Source organism: Tupaia chinensis, unplaced genomic scaffold (genome assembly GCF_000334495.1).
Source record: "Tupaia chinensis unplaced genomic scaffold, TupChi_1.0 Scaffold144750_1, whole genome shotgun sequence".
NCBI lineage: Eukaryota > Metazoa > Chordata > Mammalia > Scandentia > Tupaiidae > Tupaia > Tupaia belangeri.
In genome coordinates this window covers 108266-121195 of record NW_006204610.1, presented here as the reverse complement: position 1 = coordinate 121195, position 12930 = coordinate 108266, and the positions used below count along the sequence as shown (strand labels likewise).

At 46.7% G+C, this 12930-nt stretch overlaps 1 protein-coding gene across 2 annotated transcripts in view; it reads left to right on the top strand.

Annotated features, from left to right (window-relative positions):
* The first annotated feature begins 3954 nt into the window (after window positions 1–3954).
* TMEM273 (transmembrane protein 273) overlaps window positions 3955–12930 on the top strand; it is a 31323-nt gene continuing 22347 nt past the window's right edge. Inside the window, exon 1 of one of the 2 annotated variants that reach the window (XM_006167415.2) lies at window positions 3955–4038. In XM_006167415.2, coding sequence (XP_006167477.1) covers window positions 3993–4038 — 46 coding nt within the window. In that variant the 5' untranslated portion in view covers window positions 3955–3992. The remainder of the gene's footprint in view (window positions 4039–12930) is intronic. The other variant, XM_027767841.1, reaches the window with a different exon arrangement.

Here is a 12930-nt window from a genome sequence, read left to right as displayed (position 1 = left end):
CGGGTCTGGGACGTGAACCGTGGTCGACTACGTGGGAGTCCAGTGACATAGCCACTACGCTAACTGCTGGTCCCTTATTTTTTAATGTTTATCCCATTAAGGAATTGAAGGACTTGATTATGATGGTTAGATATATATATATAGCTAGATTTGATTTGTTAAACTTTTTTTGGTATCTTGGCTTCTATGTGCATGAATGACTGGCTCCACTTTAATTTTCTCACTGTCTTCTTGTCTGGTTTTTATAGTCTGAGTTGGAGAATATGCCTTCTTTGGATATTATCTGAAGTACTTTATTTATATTGGAACTTTCTAGTCCTTAAAATTTATATAATTTTCTTAAAATTCTATAAAACTATATGGCCTGGTATTTTCATCATGGCAAAGTGTTTAACGACCTGATCTTTTTCAACAGATATTATAATAGGGCTTTTTGAACTCTCTGGTTTGCTCATCTTGTGCCAGCGACTTCCTTGACATTGTGTCTGTCTCGCTGATTGTCAAATGTATTGGTACAAGGTTATTAATACATTAATAATGCCGCTGATGCTACCTTCTCTGCACTTACGTCTCCTTCTTATTCCTGATATTATTTCTGTTTTTCTTATCGCTCACTTTGAAATCTGTTCTGTGAGGAATTTGTCACGCTGTTCGTTTTTTAATAGATCCTCCCTGGTATCTTTGTTTCCTGGTTCATTCGTTTCTGCTCTCATGTTGACTATTACCTTTATTCTGTCTTTTTATGGGGTTACTCTTCTCCAAACCTCCCTAATGGTCGCTGAGCTCGTTCCTTTTTCAGTTCTCCTTTTCTGAGTGTTCGAACGGGTACATTTCCTTCTATGATTACTTCGCTTGTGTTTGCAGAATCCGGTCTGCATTTTCATTATCATTCAGTTCTAGCTATTTAAAACTTTCACTGTAATTCTTTTCTCAGATCTATGAGTTACTTGGAAATGCCTATGAATTTTCAAGTCTGTGAAAATTTAACCACATATTTTTGTTACTGTCACCTAATTCTGGTACACCAAGGTAAGAAATGTGGCCTGCCACCTAGCCTTTGAAATTTGGACCCTTCTGTGGTGGCCCACTATGTGGTCATCTTTTTGTTTAATGTTGTATGCCCCCGGCAGAAGAGTGGCTATTTTCTAGCTGCTAGGTGCAGGGTTCTCTGCAAGGCCAATGCACCAGCCTGTGTGTCAGGTCGTCTCTGTCTTCCATAATGACAGAGGGTTTGATAGCTTCTCCCGTTTGCACGGAAACACACACACGATGTGAATTCTGTGGCTCTGTGCTGGTGCTGAGGGAGGGTAGAAGACCCCCAGCAGACAGCCCTGGACCCACCTCTCAGAGCAGCTGCTGGATCGGGCTCCTTCCCATGCCCTGACAGTGTGGGGACCTCCCGGACCACAGGCTGGATCCACAGTATTCTGCTGGCCCGGAGGGAGGGCAGGAGGCTGGGCCGCTGTGCCTGCTGTGAGCTGAGGGAGCCGGAAGACGCCTGCACCTATCGAGCACCCTGGGCGCCTACGCGGGTCGGGCTCGGGCTCTGTGCCTTCCCTCACAGGTCCCAGGTCAGGTGCAGCCTCAGACCAGCCGCGGTTGTGGTGGGCGTCGTGTCGTCCCAGGAGGCACCGTGCCAGTGCCAGTGTCGGGTTGCCCTGTGACAGTCTCGTTGTTCGGGCACGTGGAGTCCCTGCTTCTCCTCGGTTCAGGCAGGTAGCAGTTTGCGTGACTCCGCGGTGGTGGCAGGTGAAAGCGGAAGCTGCGGCAGACACTTCCTTACCAGTGTGCAACCCGTTGGGTCAAGCTCCTGCAGAGGGTTTCGAGAGTGTTCTGTGGAAGAGATTTGCGTGGTTCGCTTCGATTCACCCCATCAAGAAACATTTTTAAATGAGTTGCTGAGTTTGAAATGGAGTGAGTTCACATGCACATAGAGCTGCTTGGGCCCAGTGCGAATGTGGCTTTTTGGGTCCCAGGCCCTGCCTGGGACTGTCTGTCTATAAGGGCATCTTCTCACCGTGGCTCAGAGGAAGGTGAACTATTTCTCACACACATGTCCTCATTAGTTGGGGAAATGTTTTATGAGTCCACACATTTCATGAGAAGCGAGAGGGAGAGGGTGTTTCCTGGCACAGGGCAGTATAGAGCTCAATCCGGTCAAGCACAAAGCCATATGGCCGGTGGGGTATGGAGCATGGCCCCGGAGTGAAGCCAGCTGCTGTTTCCAGGACCAGCCTCACCGGCTCACGGGTTACTTACCCAGTCCTCAGAAGAGCACAGGTGTCCACAGGGTAGCCTGGCGGCCACTGAATGGGCAACAGGACCTCAGTGGGGGCGTGGGGGGTGCGTGTGCACCGAGGGCCCCTGCAGCATGTGGGTCCGGCTGCGGCGCCCAGTTCTCTCTCACCACGAGTAGGCTTGGGCATGCCACCCACGCCTGCCCTGTGGTTTAGTTTCCCTCCCTGCCTAAGGACTGCCAGCCCAGCATTGGTAGCCAGTGCGGGGGGTTCCTGGGGGTCACATGCATGTCCCCGGATACATACTCACTGGGCTGACTGCTCCTCTTAGAGATTTGATCAGGGGCCCAAGAATGGAAAACGTAGTTTGGGCCAGCTCAGTGGATGAAGGCTCAAGGTTGATTTATATTTTAAAAGTGCTGTTTTGGGACCAACAGTTAGTGTAATCGCTGTGTCACTGGACTCCCATGTAGCCGACCATGGTTCAAGTCCCGGGCCCTGTGGCTTAAACTCACGCTGGGTGTGCGTATGTGTCCAAGATCCCAAGAGGAGAATAGAGGAGAAGGGATTGCGGAATGGCCATCTCCTCAGGGTCTGATTTCTCGCTCTCTGTCTCTCTCATTCCTGCGAGTGCATGTGCCCTATAGCAAAAACGTCTCAAAAAAAAAAAATCTGTTTCTTGCACACTAGAAGTTAAGCAGTATGACACATGCATTCGTAAAGGAGAAGTACAGGAGGCCGCAGGCTGCTGGCCGGGCCTGTGTGGACAGCCCAGGTTCCTCTAGGGCAGGGGCTTGACCTGGGTTAGATAAGAAAAGGCCGTATCTCTTCTCTAACCTGTAACGGAAGCTCAGCACTTCTGCGCACAGGAGTGCAGAGAAACCACACTGATGCTGCCCCTGGGGCGACTGGGTACCACAGAACAGGGACATTCACCTGCTGCAGCGGGCACACATGCCTCTGAGTGTCCTTACGGTTCATCGCCATGTCGTGGGCGTGCCAGCTGTTCCCCCTCCGCTAGACCTTGCCACCTGTGGGCAGAGGCACATCCATTTCACTTGCACAAGCGCCCCCCCCCAACACTTTAAAAAGAAATGTGTTCAGGAAGAAAAAGCTTGAAGAAAAAATGCCACTACTTATTGTACAATATAGTAAGTTTCCTATGTGGGCAAATTGTTATGTTTAAAATCGTATGTCTTTCAGTGGTGGAAAGATATTCGACAATGTTTCAGTATTACCACCGCCATCCTGTTGGTAGAGCTCTGAAAAGAGGGCGTGGGCCTCTCCCCACTTTCAGGGCTCCAAGGAGTAGAAGCAGAGACTGGCTGAGCTGTGGGTTGGAGGGACGAATGCTGACCCCACCCCAGCTCAGGGATGCTGCTGCCAGGGCTCGGCTTCAGAGCTGACCAGCTTTGCCCACAACGCCCCTGAGCATGCCAGCGTGGGTATTTGGGCAAGAAACTGCACCCCAGCAGGTTAGTTCCTGTGCTCTGTTGGCGATCACAGCAGATCACCGTGGGGGCCATGCCCAGCACTGGCCCAGGCTAGCTCCCCTGCTTTGCCCTGACAAGGCTGGGACCACAGGGGCTTCCCTAGCCCTGCCCTCAGTGAGGGCCGAGAGGAACTGAGCAGCCTCCCAGCTGGGGCAGTGGCTTCCTCTCCTGTCAGTCACGTGGGGCTGGGCTCCTGTCCCTGGAGCCGGGTCACAAGGCTCACTGTGCCAGCCCTGCAAGGAGCTCGGAGCAGCGGGTCAGCATGGGCTCAGGGGGCAGCAGACTGGGAGCCCTCCTCTTCCTCCTGGGTGAGTGGGGAGCGGGAAAATTTGGTGGTCCCTGGAGAGACTGGGGGTCAGCAGCCCACAGAGACTTGATCCTGAAGTCTGTCTTTTTAGACAGGTGGCTCTTCTCAGTTCCACCAAGCGCTGAGCGATGGTCTTGTTTCATTTCAGCTGCAACTTACAGATGCTCCGGGGCTGAGGGAGAAGGGAAGGGTCAGGAAGCCTCCCGGGTGGGATCTGGAGAAGCCTGGGTTTAAGCTCCACAAGTGACAAACTAGAACAAGATTCTGACGCTCTCCATGTATAAGTTTATCAACAAATGAGATGGGAGATAATTATGTTAACTTTTTGGGATCGTGAGAGAATCCAGGTATATTTACTTAGGTAAAGTCAAAATAATTACATAGGATGAGAAGATGTATTCGTGCAGCGCGGCCGTGCAGTGAATGAACTGGCGCTACCACTGTGAAATGGACTGTCACCCAGGGTGTCTTTGTTTTCTAAAAGCACCTTTAATGCTGTGCGTGAAAGAAGGAAAAGGGGAAAGAGCCAGAGATCAGCAGATTAAACAAACAAAAACTACAATGGCAAGGGAGAAACAGAAATCCAGAGAAGCAGAAGCCCGGTGTGGCAGAGGCACAGGGAGATTTCATTAGAGCAGATGGAGATGGGAGACTTCCAATGTTGCTAAGTTCCCTTTGACTTTATGTCTTAAAGAGGCGACAGACACCCCTCGTATACACAAAGATGCCCTTTCCCAGAACTGGCCCTGGGCTAACACTCGAAGCCTGACTCTAGATACAGTCTGTGTCTGGAGCAGTCGCCCTTATCCTGGACACCGACTAAGTTATCCTCGTGGGCAGGACTCCAGTCGGAGCCTGCACTAAGCAGGGAGTAGCAGAATCCTTGACTTCTGGGAGTCGGCGTGTTCGACAGATGGACGACCACAGCACCTACCAGTCTACACAGGGAAGTGGGCCCTACGGGTGGCGGTAAGGGCCAGTAACACTCATGGGTGTGGAGGGCAGTGAAAAGCAAAGTGCGCCTGCAGGGAGGGGCGGAGGTAAGGGAAGCTCTGAGCCTTGTTCCTGCTTTTGATCCACCTCCGAACATAAATAAGTCTGTACTAAGGGGCGGGCAGAGAGTTAAAGTTAAGAAAACCAACATAAATGCACAAATGACATAAACAGGCAGTTCATTGAAGAATTACGACAATAAACCTTTAAAATGCTCCAACTCACAAAGAAATAAGAGCACCTAGCACGTTTGAACGGGGTGCTCTGTGGAGCTTTTCCAGGAGCTTGTTAATCTCCACGACTCTGTGAAACGCCACTGCAGGTGTCTTTTATGGACGAGGTTTGACCTAGCTGGCCAGAGTGCCAGCTCTCGGCTACTGTGAGAGCCCACCCTGATGAGAGGTTCGGACCTCCCTGAACGTTAATCCTTGCTCTGCTGGGATTGCGCCCGAGAATCTGAGCAAGTTACTCATCGTCTCTGTGCTCCGTGTGCTTATCTGTGAGTTGGGATGGCGATCCACTTAGATCTTGGGTGTGCCGAGAGGTCGAGAGGTCCATCTGTCACCGCATTCATAGCACTTAGCAGTACTCACAGTAGCAGGAACTGTCCGGTCTTAGGGAATGAGGTGATCCAATCTTCTGGAGTTGGCATTATGTAGCAAAATGTAAGCTACATAATATTTATATTATACATATTCATATTTGATCCAGGAATTCCATCTCGAGAAACTTACCTTAATTAAATAACAGGGTAAGAGTCCCTCCCCCCACCCCCGCAAATATTTAATAGGATGTTATTCTGCGCTGTTGAAACTGTAGGAAAAACCAGAAACAAGTGACTTTTGGTAGGAATTTGGCTAAATTAATTGCACTCTAACATTAACAATATCTAATCTGTTTGGAGGGAAGACATGACTTGCTATGAACTGATGTGGACAGAAGCAACAACGTGATGGCTAAGAGTCGAAGTTATATAGTTACGGTTGGTATAAACTTACTGTCCAAAAATGGAATGGAAAGAAACAGAGCAAATGCTCACTAGTACCCCTTACTCTTTTTAGGCAGTAGGATTCTTGAGCATACTGTGATTTGAACAAGTCCTCCCCAAATTCATGCGATGAAATTTTGTTGTGCCAGGAGTAAGAGAAAATTACTCTTAACTATGGGGTGAAGAGGCGGGGCTTCTGGGCGGCATTGGGATTCAGTTCATTGTGGTATGGGCTCATGATCAAATCCTGGTGGGTTAATAAGGAGAGAGAATGAGACGCTAACACAGACCCAGACCCGGACTCAGCACAGAATGCCCTGTGTCACCTCAGAACTCTGTAGAAAGGTAGGATCAGCTGGTTTCCTAATATCTAACGGTTACAGCCGCTCTAGGGGAGTCCTCAGAGGCAAGAAGACCCTTGCCAGAATAGCCCATGGACTTTGATCTAAATCATGAGCTGGTTTCATCTATATCCTTATAAACCATCCAGGCTAAGGTGTTCCTGTTATTAGCACGACAGACTGAAACAGAGCCTCATTTAGTTTCTCTGTACTAGAATCTTTCAAAATGAGCATAGATATCCTAATTCCAGTAAATGCATTTCTGTGAACAACAGCAACAACAAATGACAGCTTCTTGAAAGTAAGTTAAGAAAATGTCAGGGGACCAGCAGGAGGCATAGTAATTAAGGTGCTAGACTCCCATGTGACTGACTGCAGTTCGAGTCCCAGACCCAGTGACTTGAGATTCATGTTGGGTACATGTGCGAGTGTGTGCCCAAGATCCCCAGAGGAGAATGAGGGAGAAGAGATTGCGGTGTGGCCATTCCTCCTGGAGGCAGGGGGTGATTTCTCACTTTCTCTGTCTCTCTGGTGAGTACACATGCCCTTTAGCAAAGATCTCTAAAATAAATAAAATGCTGGGCTTTATTGATCTGTGAAAGGGACTGAGGGATTATCTAGTATAACCTCCTACCAGATGACCTGGGAGTGGGAGACAAGCCCAGTCACCCCAGGGTGTGTCTGGGAGGCCTTGAAGGACACAGGGCAGTCTCTGCCCTGTCACCCTGTGATGTCCCACCTCCCAAGTGTGAGCCGCTGACCCAAGACACTGGGACGAGAACCCAGAACCACTATTTTTTGCACACAGAGTAGTTGGTGAGTTTTGGGGAAAAAATAGTTTTTGGATATTCTAAAAATAATTTTTAAGATCTAAGATTACTATGACAAGCATTCATGGAGCCAACAACCTGACTGAACAAATATTAGAATTGTGCTGTGTTTTAGACATATGTATTTAAAGGTAGATAATCCACACCAGCTCTGTGCACAGAACGATTTTATTGAATGTTTCTAAGTTGCTCTCTGCCGATGGGGTGTGGACATATTTCTTCCCCTACGTACTTGTGATCCTTGATATTGTTCGACCTCTCCAGCTGTTAGCAGTTGGAGGGGTGTCAAATAGTATCTGAATGTTTTAGGTCGTGGGTTCATAATTACAACCAAGGACAGCTCTTGGGTCATCATAAACGATCTCTCAGTCATTTGTTTATTTTAGGCAAAAGTGTGTCAGGACTTTTCCGAGGGCCCAGTATTGTCCCTATACTTGCCAGACAGGTTTATTTTTCCCATGATATACATTTCATCGGTGTCTTGTTGGGTTATTTTGACATGCGTTTTTTTCTGCGTGTTAATCACTTGGCTGTCCCATGCGTCACACCGGCTCCGCTCGTTGCTGCTTATCTTAGATCTCGCGGTACCCTTTGCTGTGCAGAATTTTCGAAACATGATATTATCAGATGTAATGGTCTTCCTTTCTGTGTGTTTGGTTTTTCTACCTTGTTTAAGAAAAATTTTAATTTTTTTCAGTTTTAATGTAGTTGCATTTTTCATGGTTCGCTCTTTAATTTATTTGAAATATATTATTGTGCATGGCTTAAAGAAATAATCTAATTTTAATTTTTTATATGGAGCATTAATTGTTCTTATATAATTTACTTAATAAACTTTCTCTTCTGCTTTGCAATGCTTCCTCTATTCCACACCCATTCTGACTCTCTCTCTCTATATATATATACACACACACACATATATACACACATATACATATATATACATACGCGTATATATATGTATATTTTGTTGTTGCTAGGTTTTTGCCATAGAGCATGTGTGCTTGCCAGAGAGAGATGGCGAGAGAGAGGAATCATGCCCTTGGGAGATGGCCATACTGCAAGCCTCTCTCCTCCATTCTCCTCCTGGGACCCTGGGCACATACATATACACAGCATCTGCTATGAGCTTTAAGCATCTGGGTCTGGGACTTGAACTATGATCCACCATGTGTGAGTCCAGTGCCCTAACCACTATGTAATCTGCTGACCCTCAAAATATATTTGAATTGTTAATGGGCTTTTTATTTTGTGCCACTTTTTATAGCAGTCCAGATTTAACCGTGTCACACCTTATTAAAGCACATCAGTCTTGGTTCCGTACAGGTAGACTCGCCCCGTGTGTCCGTCTATTGTTAGAATCACCTGGTCTACCGTTATCCTCCATGTGGAGCCTCTTCCTCTTCTTTTTTTTTTTTTTTTTGAGAGGTTTTTGCTATAGGGCGCATGTGCTCGCCAGACAGACAGAGACAGAGAGACAGAAAGCGAGAAATCACCCCCCAGGGAGGATGGCCATGCCGCAATCTCTTCTCCTCCGTGCCGGCCTTGTGTGCGTGCGTGCTCAAGATTCTGAGAGGAGCATGGAGGAGAAGAGATCGCGGTGTGGCCATCCCCCTGGGCGGTGATTTCTCACTTTCTGTCTCTCTGGTGAGCACACAAGCCCTGTAACAAAAAAAAGTTCTCTTAAAAAAAAAAAAGAACAGTGCAAGGAACACCCATGTGGTTTGCCTCTGTTGAACAATGTGCTGGATTTGCCTTATAATATTTCTCTCTTGCTCGCTTTCTATATCTATTGAAATATACACATATCTAAAAATGCTTCAACAGACATATGGAAGCATTTTCCGGTAAATTGTACATAGCACAGGCTTTCTCTGATCCCTAAACACATCAGTGTGGTTTTTAGGATCCGAGCTATTCTCTTATATAATCATAGTGTCGCCAATGTTGGCAAATTGAACAGTATGAAATTCTCTTAGGTAACTACTGATCACATCCTGCTGTTTGCAATGAACCGCAGAATGTCCCCGATAGCTTTCATTATACCTCTTGCGTGAGGTCCATTTGGGGGCCGGTGTTGCCCTGGTGACCATGTCACTTCAGCCTTCCTTCATCTGGAATGCCACCACGGGCTTGGTTTTTAATGACAACAGTATTTTTGAAGCAGGCAGCTTCCGATGCCCTTTCTGTAGGAAGAACAGTCCTGGCTTTGGGCTTTCCTGATACCCTGGCTGATCAGGTGCAGGCTGGTGGTTCACTGGCAGAAGACCCCAGAATCAGCGCTGTGTTCTCAGGGCGTCACGGGTGTAGGCGCAGAGTTTCCGAGAAAGGCTGGCATAGCTGTGGGGAGTGACGAAAGACTGAAAACTAGGCTTCAGACTGTGGTGGTCCCAACTCTAACTAAATTATTTGCTACTTAAATACAAACCAATCAATGTATTTACATTTCACTAAAATATTGTTCTAAAAAGTGCTGTTGAACATAACTGGCAACATTTTTATTGGAGGTCTGCATCTTCCTTTTAAAATAAGCTGCCATATAATATAATTCCTATGGACTCTAATTCCAACCAAAACGTCAGCCATCTGTCTCCATTTTAATTCTGTTGGAAAGCATCTGCTGAAATCTATGTATTATTACAATCAGGATAATAAAAGAAATACAATATCACTTTAATTATGTTCCAGCGCCTAAAACATTCTTCACTGAAGGAGCCAGAGTTATTGAAGAGAGCAGAGGCGTTTTCCCCCCCTAATTTATAATGAAAAGATGGCAGAGGCCAGGGTAAAGAGAATTAAATTCGTTTTTATCTTACAAGTCAAAGTCATCACTTTATTCCTTGGCTCTTAGTCCCTGAGATCTTTGTAAAAATCTTTCCTGACAGCTTTTCCCCTGCTCCTGCCAAGAGAATGGATCAGAACTGTGCGGTGTGTGGATTCTAGTGAGAAAGACTTCTTGGTGCATTAGCTATTTTTTTTTTTTTTTATTTTGCTGTGTAACAAATCATCACAAATGTCGCAGAGGGAAACCAATACTCCAGGGCCCCTTGGCAAGGCAGCACGAAGAACGTCTCGCTAGATCAAGCCTTCTCTTCACGACTTTCGTCCATTTTTAAATTGCATTGCCTGCTTTTGTCTTTTACTATTGCATTTACAAAATTCTGAATGTATTCTGGATATGAGTCCTTTGACAAAGGTGTGGTTTGCATGTATTTTCTCCTAGTCTAGTGCTTGTCTTTTCAACCTTCTAATAGGGTCTTTTGTAGAACAAAAGTGTCTCATTTTAGTTAAGTCTGATTTATTAATTTTTTTCATCCATGGGTTGTGCTTTCCTCTTTGTTTTGTTTTAGTCAAGATCTTACTGGATTGCCATCGTCCTGTCTGTCTCCCTAGAAGCTGGAACCACAGACATTTGCCCTTACGCCTGGCTTTTGGGGTGGGTCCGGAATCAAACCCAGGCCTCCCTCATGGCCTGAGTCAGCTGAGTAGCAGCATCCGGCGTGTGCAGCTGTGGCTGGGCCTGCGCTGTACTTCCACATCCTGTCTGAGAAGTTTTCACCAAAGCCCTAAGTCCTTAAGATTTTCTCCTAAAATTTATATAGTTTTATATGTCTTAAATATACATTTGCGATATCTTTTGTGTTCATTTTTGAATAAGGTATGAGTTTGGGTAAACTGGCTGTTTTGGCGGTGGATATTCAATTGCTCCAGCATCATTGGTTGAAAGAACTACCCTTCCTCTATTGAACTGATTCTGCTGCTTGTCAAACTCAGTTGGTGGTACTTGTGCTGGAGTCTTCTTAGGCCCTCTTTTTTCCCCTTTGGTGTGTGTGTCCGTCCCTCTGCCAATACCACGCAGTCTTGATTCCTCTCGAGACTATCCTTCCCACTTTATTCTTTTAAAACATTTTTTAGCAATTCTACTTTCTTTACTGTCTATATACACTTTAGAAAAATGCTTGTATCTCTCAGGAAACCAACAATTTTGCTGAGCTTTTGATAGGAATGACATTAAACCTGTAGGTAATTTGGGGAGCTTTGACATATTTATTATGCTGCATAGTCCATGAACTTGGTATGTATTTCAATTGAAGATCCTTTTGGATTTCCTCATCAGTGCTGTAAAGTTTTCAGCATATGAGACATGTATAAAAGCACTACTAGACCTGTGATTACATATTTTTGAGTGATTGGAAACTGCATTGTGTTTAAAATTTTATTCCTGTGTGTCACTGCTGACAAGCACTTTCACTATTTTGTTGAGCAGGGGTGGTGACGGCCAGCACTCTTGGCTTGTTCCTGATGTCAGCGAAGCAGCAGCCTCGATCTCCCCATTGAGTATGATACCAGCAGTAGAAATCTCTGTGGATATTCCTCATCACGTGAAAAACGCTTGCTTCTGTTCCTAGTGTTCTGAGAGCTTCTGTCATGATTGCTGTGGAATCGTCTCAGGTTCTTCTTTACCATTTGGTTTGATTTCATGACTTCTCTTCCTAGTCTGTTGATGTGGCCGATGACAGACCATACAGACCCCAGTGGTGCCTGGGAGCAGAGAGACTGTGTTCCTCATGGCTGGGGTGGGGCTAGTCTCCCCACTAGGCCCTCACTGGCACTATCCTTGCTGAGAGGGACAAGGGTAGCTTATTACTGTCCCTTCTGTGTCCCCCACTGACACTGTGAGGTGAGGGTAGCCTGGTGACTGCTGGGCAGGAGGCAAGTCCTGGCTCTCCACCAGGCCTCCTCTGGCACCCTCAGTAGCAGGTGAGGAGGACGCCTGGGAAGCCCACAGTGTCCACTGACCCACTCTGGGTCGGGAATTTTGATCTGTGCTCCTCATCTCCTCCTCCCTGTGGAGGGAGTTGGGGCTCCTGCCTGTGATCTAAGTGTCTGCTCTGCCTTCAGTGATGAGTGGGTGGGTGCTGTTTGACCAGAGTGGAGTGGTTATTGGCCAGACGTTTGCTCTTCTATCTTCTAGGCTACCTGTTTCCTGGTACTTTGGCTAGGTGAGAGCTGGCTTTCTTGGGGCTTTTATGCCTGTGGCTGATAGAATTTCTGGTTGCCTGCTTCTCCGGCACCTAGTCTAGGTTGTATGAGGCAAAAAATGCCACCACCTCCCCCACCCCCCAAAAAAAACAAACCCAAAAAACACTCCAAAACCTAGGAAATTCACTGTTCTATTATTCCTAGGTTTCAAGGCCCCTAGTCAGTCTGCTGTCTCCTTTCCATCTTCCGGGCTATTCTCATATCTGCTTGAAAATGTATCTAGGAGTTTTAGCTATGCTTGGTGAGAAGACAAGGGGAAAGAAAGCCTCTTCTATCTTTCTAGAACACGGAGTCTGAAATGAGTTGTTAACCCCAGGGAGGTGAGAGATTTCAAGTAATGACTCCTGGACTACCTAACCTCTCTCTCTCTCTCTTAAAAATTGTATTTATTATCATTATTCTTCCATTTGACTGAGAGAGAGAGGAGAGGGTGAGAAAGCAAGCCAACAGGTCTGGGACTCAAACCGTGGTTGGTCATGTAGGAGTCCCGCACCTTAACCACCATGCCACCCACCAGTCCCTACCTAAAATCTCTTCACACACTTCCCTGGAACCCTGATCCTAGAGGCTCTTGGAGGAAGTCTATGGCCCCATGGGGTGAAGACAGTAGGGGTGACAAAAGCAGATTTCCTGCCGGGGAAACCCCTGGTCCTCGGTCCCTGATGAGAAGCCACAAACCAGCTGACCTGGCTGCCCCA